This window comes from Mobula birostris, chromosome 14 (assembly GCF_030028105.1).
Source record: "Mobula birostris isolate sMobBir1 chromosome 14, sMobBir1.hap1, whole genome shotgun sequence".
Lineage (NCBI taxonomy): Eukaryota > Metazoa > Chordata > Chondrichthyes > Myliobatiformes > Myliobatidae > Mobula > Mobula birostris.
In genome coordinates, this window is record NC_092383.1 from 94295693 (window position 1) to 94315102 (window position 19410).

Here is a 19410-nt window from a genome sequence, read left to right on the forward strand (position 1 = left end):
GGGTTTGCCAGTTGGTTCAAGAACCGAATGTTTGATGGAAATTAACTGTAATTGTTCTGATCTTGGGGAAGGTACGTTGAGATTGCTTAGAACACCAATTCATTTCAAAGATCAATACACTCAAGCAGTTGGGAGTTTCACAGTCAGCATAACTTCTACACAGATAAACATTGAGAGGATTTGAACAGCTTTCACATATTAATCAAGATATTTGTATGATTTAGCATAACTAATGCACTATTACAACCAGGGATTCTCTCGGTTCCAATGCGGTTTCAATGCATGAACAGACTGAGAAGATAGGTGCTCCACTTTTCTGCTGTCAACATTACCAGAATTTATTTCCAAAAATCAATGTACTCCTGTGAAAGTGTTTCAAAATTGTTGGTTATTTATTAACAGAAATATTTCCAAAACAAAGAAAAATACTGACTGTGTAAAGAGTGTAACTGTGATCTGAATGAGGTAGATCCATTTGCAAAATCTCTCATCGTGTCTCTCCAATACATCGGATCGGACGGTGACAAAGCAAGATGAAGCTCACCCTAAGTTATGGGATCATCTTGTTGTTTCTCACTGGCTGTCACACAAATGATGGTAAGTATCAACGAACTCTCAGTGCAACCCGTTCCTCCCGTCTGTACAACTCCCCCAGCTAACGGTGTTCCTCCCACGGTGGGAGGACTTTGGGTGAAGGTTGTTGATAGGAATTGACAGATCATAGCTTGAGACTTCTGCACTCTCTTCATCCCTGGCAGGTGATCAAAGTTTCCCCTATTTTTCTTTAAAGCTGCACGGACCAACCATTGCTCTGAGCAGGACATTTTTACATGGCCTGAAAACTACACAGCACTTTAAATGTTTTTTTTATTTGTAATATGCATACAATGAATATTTAGAATGAAAATTGAAACATCACATACTTCTGATTTTTTTTATTAATTGAAGGGTATAATGGAATACCATATATCAAAGAAAATATTGAGTTCATTGTCTATATCGCCACCAATTTCTCTGTCTGCAAACTAGAAGTCTAGATCATAGGACATAGAACATTACAACACAATACAGACTTTTTGGCCCGCAATGTGTGCAGACCTTTTAACAAACTCCAAGATCAAACAAACCCCATAAGGCTCTCCATTTTTATAACATCCATGTGCCTACCTTAGATAATTGTGAGGTGTTAACCTGGATTAAGTGCAGCGGATAGAGGGGAACAGATGGATGTTATTTACTTGGATTTCCAGAAGGTGTTCAATAAGGTGCCCCATAAAAGACTTATCCATAAGCTAGGGATGCATAGAGTTGGGGGTGATGTATTAGCATGGACAGAGGATTAGAAAGCAGAGAGCTTGGATACCTGGGTGTTACTCTGGTTGGCAATCAGTGAGAGCAGTGTGCCACAGGGGTTGGTGCTGGACCTCGTACATTAACAATCTAGAAGAGGGGACCGAGTGTAGTGTATCTCAGTTTGCTGATGATACTAAATTCAGTGGAAAAGCAAATTGTGCGGAAGATACAGACAGTCTGCAGAGAGATGTAGGTAGATTAAGTGAATGGGCAAGGGTCGGGCAGATGGAGTACAATGCTGGTAAATGCGAAGTCATCCACTTTGGAAGGAAAATTAAAGATCAGATTATTAATTAACTGGTAAAAACATTACAGCATGCTGCTGTGCAGAGGGACTTGGCAGTGCTTGTGCATGAATCACAAACGGTGGGTTTGCAGGTGCAGCAGACTGTCAAGAAGGCAAATGGAATGTTGGCCTTCATTGTTAGAGGGATTGAATTTAAGAACAGAGAGGTTATTCTGCAACTGTACAGGGGGAGACCACACTTGGAGTACTGCGTGCAGTTCTGGTTTCCTTACTTGAAGAAGGATATACTGGCTTTGAAGGCAGTACAGAGGAGGTTCACCAGGTTGATTCCAGAGAAGGGGGGGGGGGGGGTTAGACTGAGGAGAGATTGAGTTCTTGGGACTATCCTTGCTGGAATTCAGAAGAATGAGAGGAGATCTTATGGAAACGTATAAAATTATGAAAGGGATAAATAAGATAGAAGCAGGAAAGTTATTTCCACTGGTAGGTGAGACTAGAACTAAGGGACGCAGCCTCAAGATGCAGGGGAGTAGATTTAGGACAGAGATGAGGAGGAACTGCTTTTCCCAGGGAGTGGTGAATCTGTGGAATTCTCTGCACAATGAAGCAGTGGAGGCTACCTCAGTAAATATATTTAAGATATGGTTAGATGGATTTTTGCACAAGGGTTAAGGGGAAAAGGCAGGTAGATGGAGATGAGTCCATGGCCAGATCAGCCACGATCTTATTGAATGGTGGAGCAGGTTTGACCGGCCAGGTGGCCGACTCCTGCTCCTATTTCTTATGTTCTTATGTGTTGCATCTCAGTAGCGCAAATGCAAATGCACATTTGACAAGGTGCCACACATGAGGCTACTTAACAAGATAAGAGCCCATGGAATTACGGGAAAGTTACATACGTGGATAGGGCTTTGGCTGATTGGCAGGAAACAGAGAGTGGGAATAAAGGAATCCTATTCTGGTTGGCTGCCGGTTACCAGTGGTGTTCCACAGGGATCAGTGTTGGGGCCGCTTCTTTTTACATTGTACATCAACAATTTGGACTATGGAATAGATGGCTTTGTGGCTAAGTTTGCTGACGATACAAAGATAGGTGGAGAGGCCAGTAGTGCTGAGGAAATGGAGAGACTGCAGAGAGACTTGGATAGATTGGAAGAATGGGCAGAGAAGTGGCAAATGAAGTACAATGTTGGAAAGTGTATGGTTATGCACTTTGGCAGAAAAAATAAACGGGCAGACTATTATTTAAATGAGGAAAGAATTCAAAGTTCGGAGATGCAATGGGACTTGGGAGTCCTCGTACAGGATACCCTTAAGGTTAACCTCCAGGTTGAGTCAGTAGTGAAGAAGGCGAATGCAATGTTGGCATTCATTTCTGGAGGAACAGAGTATAGGAGCAGGAATGTGATGTTGAGGCTCTATATGGTGCTGGTGAGACCTCACTTGGAGTACTGTGGGCAGTTTTGGTCTCCTTATTTAAGAAAGGATGTGCTGATGCTGGAGAGGGTACAGAGAAGATTCACTAGAATGATTCCGGGAATGAGAGGGTTAACATATCAGGGACGTTTGTCTGCTCTTGGACTGTATTCCTTGGAGTTTAGAAGAATGAGGGGAGACCTCATAGAAACATTTCGAATGTTGATAGGCATGGACAGAGTGGATGTGGAAAAGTTGTTTCCCATGATGGAGGAGTCTAGTATGAGAGGGCACGACTTAAGGATTGAAGGCCGCCCATTCAGAACAGAAATGCAAAGAAACTTTTTAGTCAGTAGTGAATCTATGGAATTTGTTGCCACGGGCAGCAGTGGAGGCCAAGTCATTGGGTGTATTTAAGGCAGAGATTGATAGGTATCTGAGTAGCCAGGGCATCAAAGGTTATGGTGAGAAGCTGGGGGAGTGGGACTAAATGGGAGGATGGATCAGCTCATGATAAAATGGCGGAGCAGACTTGATGGGCTGAATGGCCGACTTCTGCTCCTTTGTCTTATGGTCTTACGGTCTTATGGAGACAGTACACTGTTAAGGGCAAAATCCTTAACAGTCTTACTGAACAGAGAGATCTTGGGATCTAAGTTCATAGCTCCTTGAAAGTGGCTATGCAGGTTGATAGGATGGTTAAGAAGGTTTAGGGAATGCTTGCTTTTAGTAGTCCAGGCACTGAGTTCATAATTCAAGAGGTTATGTTGCAACTTTATAAAACGTTGATTCGGCCACACCTGGAGTATTGTGTACAGTTCTGGTCGCCCCACTATAGGATGTTGAGGCTTTGGAGAGGGTGCAGAAGAGGTTTACCTGGATTCTGCCTGGTTTAGAGGGCATGTGCTATCATGAAAGACTGGACAAATGTGGGTTGTATTTCCTGGGGCGGTGGAGGCTGAAGGAAGATCTGATAGAGGACTACAAGATTATGAGACGCATAGACAGAGGTTGAAATATCAAGTACCAAAGGGCAAATATTGAGGGTGAGAGCAGATAGGTTTAAAGGGGATGTGAGGGAGTGGTGGATGTCTGGGATGGTGCTTTGGCACAACGTTATAGGCCTGTTCCTCTGCTGTACTGTTCTATGTTCTATGGAGCATAGGCCATGATGACCTCCTGTTGGCTGGCCTTACCCATTTTCACCTCTCATGAAGAAACTATCAGCCTTTATACAATTCCAATCTCAGTGTGGGGACCCACCATTTTGGAGGCAGTGGTCTGACGTCATGACACAATTCCGTCAGCATACGGGCACCAGATGTTTAATACTGTGGACGTGTTATTGAGTCTTTCTACAGAAACCTTCGGCTCTGCAGCTCCTGTCTCGAGTCCCCAGAGCAAACCAGTTTGCAGAAGAGCTTAGAGAAGGGAACCTGGAGCGAGAGTGCGTGGAAGAAACATGCTCAAAGGAAGAAGTCCAAGAGATTTTTGAAGATGATTTCAAAGTGGTAAGGATGAAATTTCTAAGTCCAATTTAGTCCTTGCTTTTTCTCTCCCTCCTTAGGTGGCAGTGTTGAGATATGTCTCTACCGAAAGAGGTGTAAAGCGCTTCTTCCCTCTGCTAGCCTGCAGGTCACCCTTGGGCAAGGTATAGCACCTGCTTAGTCCCCCAATCAGAGTCATGTGAAGTCCTGGAAGCAGGTGGTGGATGGTTGTATGAGCAGCTGGTGCATATCACAAATCCTGGTTATGTGACCACTGACTGTCTCTGAAGTGTATTGATAACGGCTGGGGTCATGCATCCTTTAAAGACACTGCCTAGAAGAAAGCAATGAAATCAACGCCTGTGGAAAAATTAGCCAAGAACAATCATGGTCATGGAAAGCCCATGATCACCAACATCATACAGTACGGCATGGCTCATGATGATGATGATGATTTGCACGTTCCAGCCTGTTGTCTCATTCATTGTCTGCTCAAATAGTTCAAAGGGTCAGGATAATAAGACGATAAGACAGAGGAGCAGAATTAGGCCATTTGGCCCATCAGGTCTGTTCCATGAATCATGGCTAATTTGTTAACCCTCTCAACCTCGTTCTCCTCCCTTCTTCCCGTATCCTTTGATATTACATACCCAAGACCATGAGGCAACCCATGCAGTGTATTTTCAGTCTGTCCACTACTGGAGAATGACACAGTTCATCTCACCTCATAAACTCCACCTTGTCCTACTGGTGGGAGGATCCATCACTTTGATGGGTGGACACAAGAGGAAGGAGACTCGAGAGAAGAAAGCTAACTAAAACCAAGACCGAGGAATATCATTATCATGTCTACCACTACCCATAGAGTCTTCAATGACCTCACCAGGCTGACCAATGTCAGTCAGGTCTTACAAAGGACAATATAGTTCACCTCCATGTGGCAGCCCCTTCATTAACATATTGAATATTGAAGTGCCTAGGCACAGTGGACAGGGTTCCTACAGTGGGGAGAGTCTAGGACCAAAGAGCACAGCCTCAGAATATGAGGACATTCCTACAAAACAGAGGTGAGGAGGAACTTCCTTATCCAGAGGGTGGTGAATCTCCGAAATTCATCACCACAGACAGCTGTGGAGGCCCAGTCTTCCGATATATTCCAAGTGGAGATTGATAGGTTCTTGATTTGTCAAGGCATCAAAGGTTACAGGTAGAAGGCAGGAGAATGGGGTTGAGAGGGATAATAAATCAGTCATAATGGAATGTTGGAGCAGACTCGATGGGCTGAATGGCCTAACTTGGCTCCTTTGTCTTCTGGTCTTATGGGCACATAAATGGTAATCTAATAAAAGCTGAAAGTGTCAGAAATCTGAAATAAAAATGGGAAATGCCAGGTGGATTGTGGGTCCAAGTTCATAACTCTCAAAGTGACTGCACGGGTTGATAGGGAGGTTAAGAAGACATTTTGCGTGCTTGTCTTTATTGGTCAAGGCATTCAGTTCAAGAGTCAGAATATAATGTTGTGGCTTTATAAAGCTCTGCTGAGGCCACATCTGGCATATTGCATTCTTTTCTAGCCGACCCATTTATAGGAAAGATTTGGACAGTGTGCAGAAGAAGTTCACCGGATGCAGCCTGGATTAGAGAGCAGGTGCTGTAAGGAGAGCTTGGACAAACTTGGACTGTTTTGTCTGAAGCGGCGGAGGCTGGAGGGAGACTTGATAGAATTTTAAAAATTACAAGAGGCATAGACAGTGTACAGATCCTGTATCTTTGACCCTGAGTACAAAACATCTAATACGAGGGGGTCAAGAAGGGGAATGTTCAAAGGGGATGTTGTGAATCAGGTTTCTATAAAACAAAGCATGGTGGGTGTGTTTACTCTGCTGCCAGGGGTGGTAGTGGAGGTAGATATGTTAAAGAGACTTAACAGACTCTTAGATAGCCACATAAGTATGCAGAGAATGGAAGGATATGACAATGTCAAGGGAGCACGGACTGGTTTAGTTAAGCACTTAGTTACCAAATAACCTACCTTGGCTCAGCATCGTGAGCCACTGGGATTGTACCTGAGCTTTATTCTCTGAATTTCTGTGTCTGATGTCTTCCTATAGTGGGGGAGTCCAGGACAACCTCAAAATCTTTTTAGAACAAAGATGAGCCGTAATTTCTTTAACCAGACAATCTGTGGAATTCAATGCCACAGACGGCTGTGGAGGCCAAGTCATTGGGTATATCTAAAGTGGAGGTTGATAGATTCTTGGTTAATAAGGGCCTCAAAGATTATAGGGAGAAGGCAGGAGAATGATGTTGAGAGGGATAGTAATTCAGCCATGATGGAATGGTGGAGACTATAGGCTGAATGGCCTAAATCTTCTTTTATGTTTTATGATCATGTGCTCCGTTCAACCTCTCTCTGTAACTCAGTCAATGGCTTATTACATCTACAAGTTAGGGAATCAAGAAGTAGTGGGCATAGATTCAAGGTGGAGTGGTCAAATGTAAGTTAACATAAACAAAAAAATGAACATACAGTACAGTACTGTGTAAAAGTCTTGGGGCAGTAGTGTAGTGGTTAGCACAATGCTGTACAGTACAGGAGGCCAGGGTTCAATTCCCACCTCTGTCTGTAAGGAGTTTGTATGTTCTCCCCATGACCATACGGCTTTCCTCCAGGTGCTCTGGTTTCCTCCCAGAGTCCAAAGACCCACCAGTAGTTGGGTCATTTGGTCATTGTAAATTGTCTGATGATCAGGCTTAGATTAAATCAGGGGTTTGCTGGCCAGTGTGGCTCAATGGGCTAGAAGGGCCGATTCTGCGATGTATCTCAGTAACGAAATAAATCAATTTTTGCACTCTTTTCAACCTAATGACAATTTTCCTATAGTAGGGTGACCAAAACTGAACTTTTTTCTCCAGGGACAGTCTCCCCCATTCTATGTATTCATTAATCTAATAATGCATGAAACCAGTTGATGTATTAAAGTATTCACATGAATATTCATCTTCTGGGAAGAAGGTAGGAGAATGAAGTTGAGAGGGATAATAAATCAGACATGATCGCACGGCAGAGCAAACTCGTTGGGACGAATGGTCTAATTCTGTTCCTATGTCTTGTGGTCTTATGAAGCTGGTCCGGTGATCAAAGTGTGATGGTGACCACTTTCCTTCTTCCAAAGATCCTGCTCAGAATTGCCAGCACTGTCTGCTTCTGTTCCCATTCACTGACGTCTGAGACAAAGCCACCAATAACGTCCTCACCAGATATTGAACTAAGGCCGATTGTTATTAATGTATTTCTCTTTTTACTCTTTAAGGAATCCTTCTGGAAACTCTACATAGGTATGTGGTTCTCCATTTTATCATTCTCACAAAGCCGGGACTTTCACTTTAAGGAATGCAAGTTCTAGCCGCCAATGAGAGAACTTTCCCTTCATGCGCTGATTTTAATGGAAAGAAAGATTAAAGGTTGTCAAGGAAAATAAACATCATGTTGTACAGAACGCTGGGAAGACTCAGTGGGCCAAGCAGTATCTGTGTTAGCAGAAGGTGTGAGTCGACATTCTGGATCGAGACCCCGCATCGGGACAAAAGGGAAGTGGAAAGTTGCCACTGTTTGTTTGTTTATTTATTTATTTATGAGTCATAGAAAATAACAGCACAGAAAGCTCATCTAGTCTATGCTGAACCATTTAAACTGCCTAGTCTCATTGACCTGCACTGGGACTATAGCCCTCCATGTCCCTACCATACAAACTTCTCTTAAACATTGAAATTGAGCTCGCATGCACCACTTGCTTTGGCTGCTCATTCCACACTTTCATGACCCTCTGAGTGAAAAAGTTTCCCCTCATGTTCCCCTTAAACTTTTCACCTTTCACCCTTAACCCATGACCTCTAGCAGTAGACCAACCCAATCTTCTGCATTCCAAGGAATACAGTGCACACCAGCCCTTTCGTGTTCCACAAGCTGCACTGCCCAGCAATGCTCCGATTTAACCCAGGCCTAATCCCAGGTCAATTTACAACGAACCTGCTAATCTACTAAATTGTCCTGTGAAGGAAACTGGAGAGCCTGGTGGAAACCCATGCACTCATGGGAGTGACGTACAATCTTCTTACAGTGAGCGTCAGAAGTGAACTCTGAACTCTGTTGCTCCGAGCTGTAATAGGGCTGGTTCCTGTGCTCTGTTCCTCACTGATCTATAGTCCTACAGTTGACAATGGCATGTGTTTTAATCTTCTTAACTAACAAGATTCAAAATGGAATGTGTGGATGAATATTAAGGTACAAAACCATAAGGCATAGGAGCAGAATTATGCCAATCTAGCCATGGCTGATTTACTATCCCTCTCAACCACATTCACCTGCCTTCTCCCTGCAAACTTTGATGCCCTGACTGATCAAGAACCCAGTAACCTCCACTTTAAATATAACCAAATGACTTGGCCACCACAGCAGTCTGTGGCAATGAACTCCACAGACTCTCCACCCTCTGGCTAAAGAATCAGGGACCTATTTCATTCAGAACATTTATTTACATGTATTTTCTGTGTTGTTTTGATGGACTTGTGTAGATTGTATACTGCAGTAATGGATTTTTAATTAGAATTACAAAGACCAGGATAAAGATTTCAATCCACTCGGATTCCTGCGATACTAGACGTATTTTGCTCCCCTTTCTGTCATGCAGAAATAAAACTCCTCAATTTCACTTCCAATTTCCAGTCAGGCAGAAGTGTAATTCAACTACCTGCCAAAATAATGGGACCTGTCAGAACACCGCCACGACAGTACAATGTAAATGTCTCGGAGGATTTAATGGAACCTTCTGTGAAACAGGTAGGAGAATTTTCATTCTCAAGCGATGAATTCTGACTGTAGACATTAGGAAGCAGTAATATCTTGATCAGAACTATAATGAGTTATGGTACCTGAGAGTAGCATGGGGGCTCAAACACCCTGTCTTGCATGGGTTTACCGTATGTTTAGAAGACAGTTGGACAGGTAGATGGACAGGAATGTTTTAGAAGTTTATGGAGCAAACAATGGGCACCATGGTTAGCATGGCAGAGTTGGGCCAAAGAGCCTGTATCTCTGCTGTGAAATGCAATGACTCTACTGTGGGACTGCTTGCTGCCCAGTAGTTTCTTGGATCAGAGTTGGCGACAATGGAGTGGAACTCCTGAGGGTCTACTGTGTAAGGTTTTGGCACCAGTGCCCTTTGTCAACAGCTAATGGAACAGGATCGAGCGATCGTCAAAGACAGGGGAGCAGGGATCTAGAAAAGAAAGGGTTTTATGAGGTACGGGAGCCTCAAGTCCCACGTCACAAAGTTCAGGAACGATTATTACCACTCAACCATCAGACTCTTGAACCAAAATGGTTCATCACGCACTCCAACACTGACCTGTGGACTCACTTTTAAAGACTCTACAACTCAGGTTTATGGATGTTTATTGCTTGTTTATTTTTATTATTGTTGTTTCTTGTTTATGTATTAGTACAGTTTGTTGTCTTTTGCACATTGTTTGGTTGCCCGTCTTTGTCGAGGGCAGTTTTTCATTGATTCTATTGTGTTTCTTTGTATTGTCTGTGAATGCCCACAGGAAAATGAAGCTCAGGGCAGCTGTATCATGACATATATGTACTTTGATAATAAATTTACTTTGTTGCTGTTCCAGATATCAATGAGTGTGACTTAACGCCCGCATGCCCACCAGGAACGACTTGTGTAGACGGAATCAACAATTTCACCTGCATTTGCCCAGCTGAAGGATGCTATGCAAATTCTGAATCATAAACAGGCAGTCGTGAAGGACTTGTTATGGATCTTAAATCAGAATCAATATTTACAATTAAATATGGAGCTGAGCTTGAATCGGAAGAATCAAACTCAGATGCAGGATTTCAGCCAAAAATGATGACCATCCTTCTGTCTTCTTCAGATGCTACCTAACCTACTGAGTTTCCTCAGCATTTCGTTGTTACTTCAGATTCATACAGGGGGTGGGGGGGGGGTGTCCTCTCTCTTAAATAAGCATTTTCTGGCTCAATCAGCAAACACTGCTTGCAGTGCCAAACAGAAGCAGGTTCCCAGGTTTGGTGAATAAGACAAAAATACTGACTACAAACAAGCATTTTCTTGCTGCTCCAGATTCCAGCACCTGTCTCTTGTGTCTCCAAAATCATTGTCAATGTCCACCAACCTCTTCAACTTCTGCCATTAAAGTCTGGATTCTACAAATCCCAGTGATCAGTTGTCGTTCGGTACACAAATTAATACCTAAGTAATGTCTTTTATAAATTGTTCTTTAAGCAACACACTGAAGTTTTTGCAAATAACGAGTATCAAGACCTTCTATAAAAGCAAACTACTGCAGAAATAGGCATCCGTTAGTCTCGTGAGACCATGGATTTGCGCCTTGGAAGGTTTCCAGGGCACAGGCCTGGGCAAGGTTGTATGGAAGACCAGCAGCTGCCCATGCTGCAAGTCTCCCCTCTCCACACCACCGATGTTGTCCAACGGAAGGGCATTAGGACCCATACAGCTTGGCACCGGTGTCGTCGCAGAGCACTGTATGGTTAAGTGCCTTGCTCAAGGACACAACACGCTGCCTTAGCCAAGGCTCGAACTAGCGTCCTTCAGATCACTAGACAAATGCCAAGAACACATAATATAGGATCAAGATTGGCCCATTGAGTCTGCCACACCATTCTATCATGGCTAACTTATCATCCATTTCAACGCCATTTTCGTGCCTTCAGTAATGTGGAAGCAGTTTCCCAGGTTGGGTGCTTGAGACAGAAAACACACACTACAAATAAGCATTTATTTACGAACAGTTAAAAATTAGAACAAACATTTAAGATCCCCCAAGTGATACAATCTGCAAAACTAAACATTTATCAAACAGATACTTCGCTACAAGTGCGCGCGGAGCAACCCTTCCCAATGGTTCTGTGAGGCGTGCCCTGGGATCAAAGGAAAGAGAGTAAGCCTCCAGCACGTGCTATTCTTTACATCGGGGTGTTTGAAACTGGGTACCAGAGCTGTGACACACAAGGCAATCAATGGGAAAAGCTGCTACAGGTCTCAAATGGGCCCATCAACATTTCACATGGTTGAGGCTGCATTTGACTGGCAAATAAGCCAAACCCCCGCATGGCATTTCACCTCACCAAAGTCGTGACACTGCGCCAATTTGACCCTTAAACTGATATGTTCTTTGTGAACTCTCTACTAAGCTACAAATGAAACATAAAGGCACAATACCCGGTACTGAAAAACCAATAGTCAACCCACCCCGTGCGTTTACAACAGTAGGCCACCAGTCTTCTCTGCAGTGTTAGAGCCAAGGAGCTAGTGCTCCACCTAATCCTATACACCAACTCTCAGATGTGAACAGTCAGGTGAATGATGTTCCCTGACTCGTCAGGAATATAGGTGCAGCATTCTCAGCCAATAAGAGCACAAGTGCCATCTTCCTTAGTGAGCAGGTAATCTAAGGCTATGATATCCCAGGACAGCCTGGCCACATCAAGCTGGGAAAGGCTATCATCCATAACCTTCCTTCCTTTGTAATAACCCTCTTTACCCAACCAGCATGGGTAAAGTGCTCATCCAGAGCACTGGGGTGGTATGCGTATGGCACCAGGTATCCCAGTCAGCAGAGGCTGCACCACCTTGTGGGAAGCCAAGGGTAGGCCTAGGAGCTGCATAGCCAGTAAGTGCCATACAGTGTCCAATGAGTGTCTACCTTCACAGCACCATTTGGCATAGACACAGCTGTCCCAGGATATTGTTCCTGCTCACACTCACCCTATCCACTGACTTGTACCTGTGGTTATCATACCACTGACACCAACGTTCCCTGTCAGGTGGGGAAATCACTTTCAGAGTCAGGACCTTTCAGTTAAATGAACGGTACGTGGGGAAATACCAGCCCTTAAACCATATACTCCACCAGGGGCTATTAACAGTCAAGCCTGTTACAAAACAATGGGTCGAAGTTGGCTGCAATAGACTACTCCCTTCTGGCTCCCCGCAACATAGAGTGCTAAAACCTGACAGGCTAGATCATTTCCCCCAACGGCCATTTTCCTTGACATCAAAATGGATTGAAATTAGTGGCCTCCATTTAGCACTGGAGTACGAATCCAGCAATGTGACGCATTGGTCCAGCGTGCAAATTCTAACGCTAACATCGGGAATGTATTGTAGGATATCCCAGCACAAGTCAGCATTGACCACTTTGCCACTTGGTAATGCAGGGAGATACAAACACACTCATTCCTGGTTAGTCACTGGGTATTCAGTCACAAAAAAACCCAAAAACAACAACTTCTGGAATTGCTCCCCAAATGCTATGTCCCTCTGAAATGCAGGCATCTCATATCTGAAATAAAGATGCCCAGATTTCTACCATGTTAACCCAAATTTCACATGGTCAGAGTGAAATGTGGGTTTATCCCTAAACCCAATTGAATGGGAAACAATTGAGTAACAGATTAAAAAACAAAGGAGACAAACAAATAACAGATTAAAAATGCAAACACGAGGAATTCTGCAGTTGCTGGAAATTCAAGCAACACACATCAAAGTTGCTGGTGAACGCAGCGGGCCAGGCAGCATCTCTAGGAAGAGGTACAGTCGACGTTTCGGGCCGAGACCCTTCGTCAGGACTAACTGAAGGAAGAGCTAGTAAGAGATTTGAAAGTGGGAGGGGGAGGGGGAGATCCGAAATGATGGGAGAAGACAGGAGGGGGAGGGATGGAGCCAAGAGCTGGACAGTTGATTGGCAAAAGGGATATGAGAGGAACATGGGACAGTGGCCACACATTTTAATTCCACATCCCATTCCCATTCTGATATTTTCTATCCACGGCCTCCTCTACTGTAAAGATGAAGCCACACTCAGGTTGGAGGAACAACACCTTACGTTCCGTCTGGGTAGCCTCCAACCTGATGGCATGAACGTTGACTTCTCTAACTTCCGCTAATGCCCCACCTCCCCCTCATACCCCATCCGTTATTTATTTATATACACACATTCTTTCTCTCTTTCTCCTTTTTCTCCCTCTGTCCCTCTGACTATACCCCTTGCCCATCCTCTGGGTTTTTTCCACCCCTCCCCCTTTTCCTTCTCCCTGGGCCTCCTGTCCCATGATCCTCTCATATCCCTTTTGCCAATCACCTGTCCAGCTCTTGGCTCCACCCCTCCCCCTCCTGTCTTCTCCTATCATTTTGGATCTCCCCCTCCCCCTCCCACTTTCAAATCTCTTACTAGCTTTTCCTTCAGTTAGTCCTGACGAAGGGTCTGGGCCTGAAATGTTGACTGTACCTCTTCCTAGAGATGCTGCCTGGCCTGCTGCATTCACCAGCAACTTTGATGTGTGTTGTTTGAATTTCCAGCATCAGCAGAATTCCTCATGTTTATGATAAAAGAGGCCTTATCAGAAGAGGGCTTGAAAATGCCCCTTCCCTGTTAATGGCCTCCTTTTCCCACTTTCCTTTGCAGTACTCCCTCTACACTGCACAGAGGAGGGGGTGAGAACCCCATTTACCTGCTCCTTCTGGACCCCAGCTTTGAGCAACACCAGAAGCATTTCCTTACGGGTCATATGGGGCTCCCCACTCACTGTCCGCTTATCCAACTTCCATACCTGGTTACTCGATCCTTCTTCTACAAACTCCAAACCCGGCAACAACTGAATCACTCTGCTTACAGGATGACCCACTGCTGGTCATATTAGCAGCACTACTCCTTTTGTCTGGGAAGTCATTGTCGTAACCAGATGTCTTATCATGGTTAGTTCAACATCCTCTGGCCAGCTATCATTACCACTGTATAAATCTGTAATGGGAGCTCACTAGCGAAGGGCCATAATGCTCAATTCCACTGGGGGTTTTAAATCCCATTGAAAGGAGAGAAAGGTACCTGAATCTGAAGTGCCACTTCCACCCAATCCCATAATGATGCATCAAACTCAGGGGAAGCAATCAGCATTCTCAGTGTGTAATTGACCATGTGCTGGGACGCTAAGCTCCCTAAAGCACCCATCTCTCTATTAGATAGTCTCATTCTGGTACCCCACTCATCCCATATCCTCAACAAACTCGCAGCCAAAGACTCATCAGGCATCTGTCTGTACCTATACCTGAATCTTACCAGTTCCTTTGCAGAGAACTCCCTGATCTTTGTTGTCTCGAAGAGGCCCATTGTACCATCTCCCACACATTACTGATCCTCCTAACCCTCCTGTAAAGAAGAGTCCGCGGGCCGATTCTCCCCCATGGCAGGTATGGGTCCGTGTGATCACTATCCTGGCCCATACTGTTTCGGGTATGCAGAGGAAAGAGTGATCATTCGAGGAATAGTCCTATGAGTCACTCTACCCTCTCGTCTTCATTTTTACCATCCAGATGATCTCACATTGCTGGACCTTCATTAGTCAACAAGCTATCTCTGTATTCCCATCTTTTAACTTTGCAACCCGGGTCTGAGCCAACTGTAGCTCTTCTCCCATAATGGAACATGCTGATTTAGCTCTTCTACCTCATTCGAAAGACCTGTGATTTTCTTTTGCTGGTGGCTTACAATGGCTGCAAACAGACAGAAAGCATCCCACTGGCTATCCTTTCACCTTGGAAAACCCAATATTTTAAGCATGGGCATGACGTGGTCTCCAGTTTCAACCCCAATGAATCTAAATCATCTTACCAACGTACCAGCATCCCGTAACCCATCAGTAGGTTGGCGAGACTTCCAAAGCCCACACTGTTACTGCTCCACCCTTGGACTCGGTATTGCCTCTACGCGGGGCGTGGCAGGGGTGTGGGTCCTCTTTCTTAAATTACACTCTAAAGAAATGCCCTTTCTGCCCCATCAGCAAGCCCTGCTCGCAGCGCCAAACTTAACATGCAAGCAAGTCCCTGGGTTTGGTGAGTGAGACAGAAAACCCCAACTACGCATAAGCATATTAAATATTTATTTATAAACAGTAAAAGATTTGACCAAACATTTAAGTTCCGCCAAGTTACACAAACTACAAAACTAAATATTCAACAAACAGACACTGAGCTAAAAGTGCGCGCGGAGCGACCCTTCCCACTGGATCTGTGAGGTGTGCCTTGGGGACAAGGGAAAGAGAGCAAGCCTCCAGCACGTGCTATCCTTTACACCTCTAGTGTTTGAAACTGGGTACCAGCGCTGTGACACACAAGGCATCCAATGGGAAAGAGCTGCTGCAGATTTCAAATGGGCTGATCAAAGACCGTCATGGCGGAAGCGGCTTTCGGCTGACAAACAAGCCAAACCCACACACGGTTTTGCAGCAGGTGCTGGTGTCACGCTTGCCCCACTCCCTGACCCCCGCTGCTTGCTCCTCGAATTTCGATCCTCAACATTCACCACTTTTCCTAAGCCACTCGACCCTTTCCCTGCACTCACCACCTGACCCCCATTGTGCAGCGCTCACCGTCAGACCCTCTCCCTATGCCACACGACACCTGACCCTCTCCCTGTGCCACACGACACCTGACCCTCTCCCTCTGCCACTCACCACCTGACCCCCATTGTGCAGCGCTCACCGTCAGACCCTCTCCCTGTGCCACACGACACCTGACCCTCTCCCTGTGCCACACGACACCTGACCCTCTCCCTGTGCCACTCACCACCTGAACCTCTCCCAGTGCCACACGACACCTGACCCTCTCCCTAAGCCACTCACCACCTGACCCTCTCCCTGTGCCACTCACCACCTGACTCTCTCCCTGTGCCACACGACACCTGACCCTCTCCCTAAGCCACTCACCACCTGACCCTCTCCCTGTGCCACTCACCACCTGACTCTCTCCCTGTGCCACACGACACCTGACCCTCTCCCTAAGCCACTCACCACCTGACCCTCTCCCTGTGCCACTCACCACCTGAACCTCTCCCTGTGCCACTCACCACCTGACCCTCTCCCTGTGCCACACAACACCTGACCCACTCTCTGTGCCACACGACACCTGACCCTCTCCCTAAGCCACTCACCACCTGACCCTCTCCCTGTGCCACTCACCACCTGAACCTCTCCCTGTGCCACTCACCACCTGAACCTCTCCCTGTGCCACTCACCACCTGACCCACTCTCTGTGCCACACGACACCTGACCCTCTCCCTGTGCCATTCACCACCTGACCCTCTCCCTCTGTCACTCACTACCTGACCCTCCCTCTGCCACTCACCACCTGACCCACTCCCTGTGCCACACAACACCTGACCCTCTCCCTGTGCCACTCACCACCTGACCCTCTCCCTGTGCCACTGGACACCTGACCCTCTCCCTGTGCCACTCACCACCTGACCCTCTCCCTATGCCACTCACTACCTGACCCTCTCCCTGAGCCACTCACCACCTGACCCTCTCCCTGTGCCACTCACCACCTGACCCTCTCCGTGCCACTCACCACCTGACCCTCTCCCTCTGCCACTCACCACCTGACCCTCTCCCTGTGCCACTCGACACCTGACCCTCTCCCTGTGCCACATGACACCTGACCCTCTCCCTCTGCCACTCACCACCTGACCCTCTCCCTGTGCCACACGACACCTGACCCTCTCCCTCTGCCACTCACCACCTGACCTTCTCCCTGTGCCACATGACACCTGACCCTCTCCCTGTGCCACTCACTACCTGAACCTCTCCTTGTGCCACTCACCACCTGACCCACTCTCTGTGCCACACGACACCTGACCCTCTCCCTGTGCCACTCACTACCTGACCCTCTCCCTGTGCCATTCACCACCTGACCCTCTCCCTCTGCCACTCACTACCTGACCCTCCCTCTGCCACTCACCACCTGACCCACTCCCTGTGCCACACAACACCTGACCCTCTCCCTGTGCCACTCACCACCTGACCCTCTCCCTGTGCCACTGGACACCTGACCCTCTCCCTGTGCCACATGACACCTGACCCTCTCCCTATGCCACTCACCACCTGACCCTCTCCCCCTGCCACTCACCACCTGACCCTCTCCCTCTGCCACTCACTACCTGACCCTCTCCCTGTGCCACTCACCACCTGACCCTCTCCCTGTGCCACTGGACATCTGACCCTCTCCCTGTGCCACATGACACCTGACCCTCTCCCTATGCCACTCACCACCTGACCCTCTCCCCCTGCCACTCACCACCTGACCCTCTCCCTCTGCCACTCACTACCTGACCCTCTCCCTATGCCACTCACCACCTGACCCTCTCCCTGTGCCACTGGACACCTGACCCTCTCCCTGTGCCACATGACACCTGACCCTCTCCCTATGCCACTCACCACCTGACCCTCTCCCCCTGCCACTCACCACCTGACCCTCTCCCTCTGCCACTCACTACCTGACCCTCTCCCTATGCCACTCACCACCTGACCCTCTCCCTGTGCCACTGGACACCTGACCCTCTCCCTGTGCCACATGACACCTGACCCTCTCCCTATGCCACTCACCACCTGACCCTCTCCCCCTGCCACTCACCACCTGACCCTCTCCCTCTGCCACTCACCACCTGACCCTCTCCCTCTGCCACTCACCACCTGACCCTCTCCCTGTGCCACTCGACACCTGACCCTCTCCCTGTGCCACTCACCACCTGACCCTCTCCCTGTGCCACTCACCACCTGACCTTCTCCCTGTGCCACTCACCACCTGACCCTCTCCCTGTGCCACATGACACCTGACCCTCTCCCTGTGCCACACGACACCTGACCCTCTCCCTGTGCCACTCGACACCTGGCCCTCTCCCTGTGCCACTCACCACCTGACCCTCTCCCTGTGCCACTGGACACCTGACCCTCTCCCTCTGCCACTCACCACCTGACCCTCTCCCTGTGCCACTCGACACCTGATCCTCTCCCTGTGCCATTCACCACCTGACCCTCTCCCTCTGCCACTCACCACCTGACCCTCTCCCTGTGCCACACGACAGCTGACCCCCTCCCTGACATATGGTTTAGGATTAGTGAGTTGTGGTCAAGCTATGTTAGCGTGAGAAGCATGGTGATCCTCAGACTGTGTTGGACGTTGACACAAATGATGCTTTTTACTGTATGCTTCAATGTTTTGATGTACAGATGATAAATAAAGCTAATCTCTATATCTTTAAATAACAGAAAAATTTTACAAGACAGAAGAATTAGACCAAAAAATGGCAATTTTGGTGCAAAGTGATCAAAGTGGTCATCATGTTACAAACTGTAGTGACCAAGGGTTTGCCGGCTGGTTCAAGAACTGAATGTTTGATGGAAATTAGCTGTAATTGTTCTGATCTTGGGGAAGGTATGTTGAGATTGTTTAGAACACCAACACTAAGGGCTCAGCCTAAGAGTCCAGCTCGGATTTGGAACCCTAGGATCTCAGGGCTCTGGAGACGGTCAAATCGAGGGTCAGTGTCACGACAGAAGATCCGTGTGTCATCAGGGGTGTTGGAATATCTGCGGATGTGTGCCCACTTTTTTGGGCACAGAGCTCGAAAAAGCAATGTGGCAGACTTTCAACATCGTAAACCAGTGAGTTGTTTGTTATGTCTCCCCTCTCACTGGGGAAAACGGAGACCCCTCTTTCTGCCTTATTAGGGAAAGAGAGAACCTGCGGTATGTCGAATACCGGGTGAAACGCATGTTTTTGAGTATCTCCAAGTCTGTGACTTTGCTGTTGCTTTGCTCATGCTTGAGTGCTCGGTGGTGGGTGCCAATGCTTCTTTTTGCTGGTGTGAGGAAGAAGGATTATTGCTTGCTGCCGCTTACGCGTGGGAGGGAAGGGAGCTGGGGGGGGGGACTTTGGGGTTCTAACATTTAACTGTCGTTCATTCTTTGGAGCAATCCTGTTTTTGTGGATGATTGTAAAGAAAAAGCATTCCATATTGTAT

At 46.9% G+C, this 19410-nt stretch overlaps 1 protein-coding gene across 2 annotated transcripts; it reads left to right on the top strand.

The window, feature by feature from the left end:
• Positions 1 to 460: 460 nt before the first annotated feature.
• Positions 461 to 10734, top strand: LOC140209558 (venom prothrombin activator oscutarin-C catalytic subunit-like). Of its 2 annotated transcripts, none has more exons than XM_072277823.1 (5): positions 461 to 597; positions 4367 to 4527; positions 7818 to 7842; positions 9195 to 9343; positions 10186 to 10734. In XM_072277823.1, the coding sequence occupies exons 1-5, from the start codon at positions 534 to 536 to the stop codon at positions 10204 to 10206; spliced, it is 420 nt and encodes a 139-aa protein (XP_072133924.1). In that variant the 5' UTR covers positions 461 to 533; the 3' UTR covers positions 10207 to 10734. The 2 variants fall into 2 exon arrangements, with proteins under 2 accessions (XP_072133924.1, XP_072133923.1); XM_072277822.1 differs by having other exon boundaries at positions 9230 to 9343.
• The last annotated feature ends 8676 nt before the right edge of the window (positions 10735 to 19410 follow it).

Bases quoted from the DNA above. Each gene is read 5' to 3' on its own strand.
- LOC140209558 (XM_072277822.1), top strand. From the start codon at position 534: ATGAAGCTCACCCTAAGTTATGGGATCATCTTGTTGTTTCTCACTGGC. The intron at 598-4,366 runs GTAAGTATCAAC...CGTGTTATTGAG, and splicing joins TGGCTGTCACACAAATGATG to TCTTTCTACAGAAACCTTCG. The intron at 9,344-10,185 runs GTAGGAGAATTT...TTGCTGTTCCAG, and splicing joins TGGAACCTTCTGTGAAACAG to ATATCAATGAGTGTGACTTA.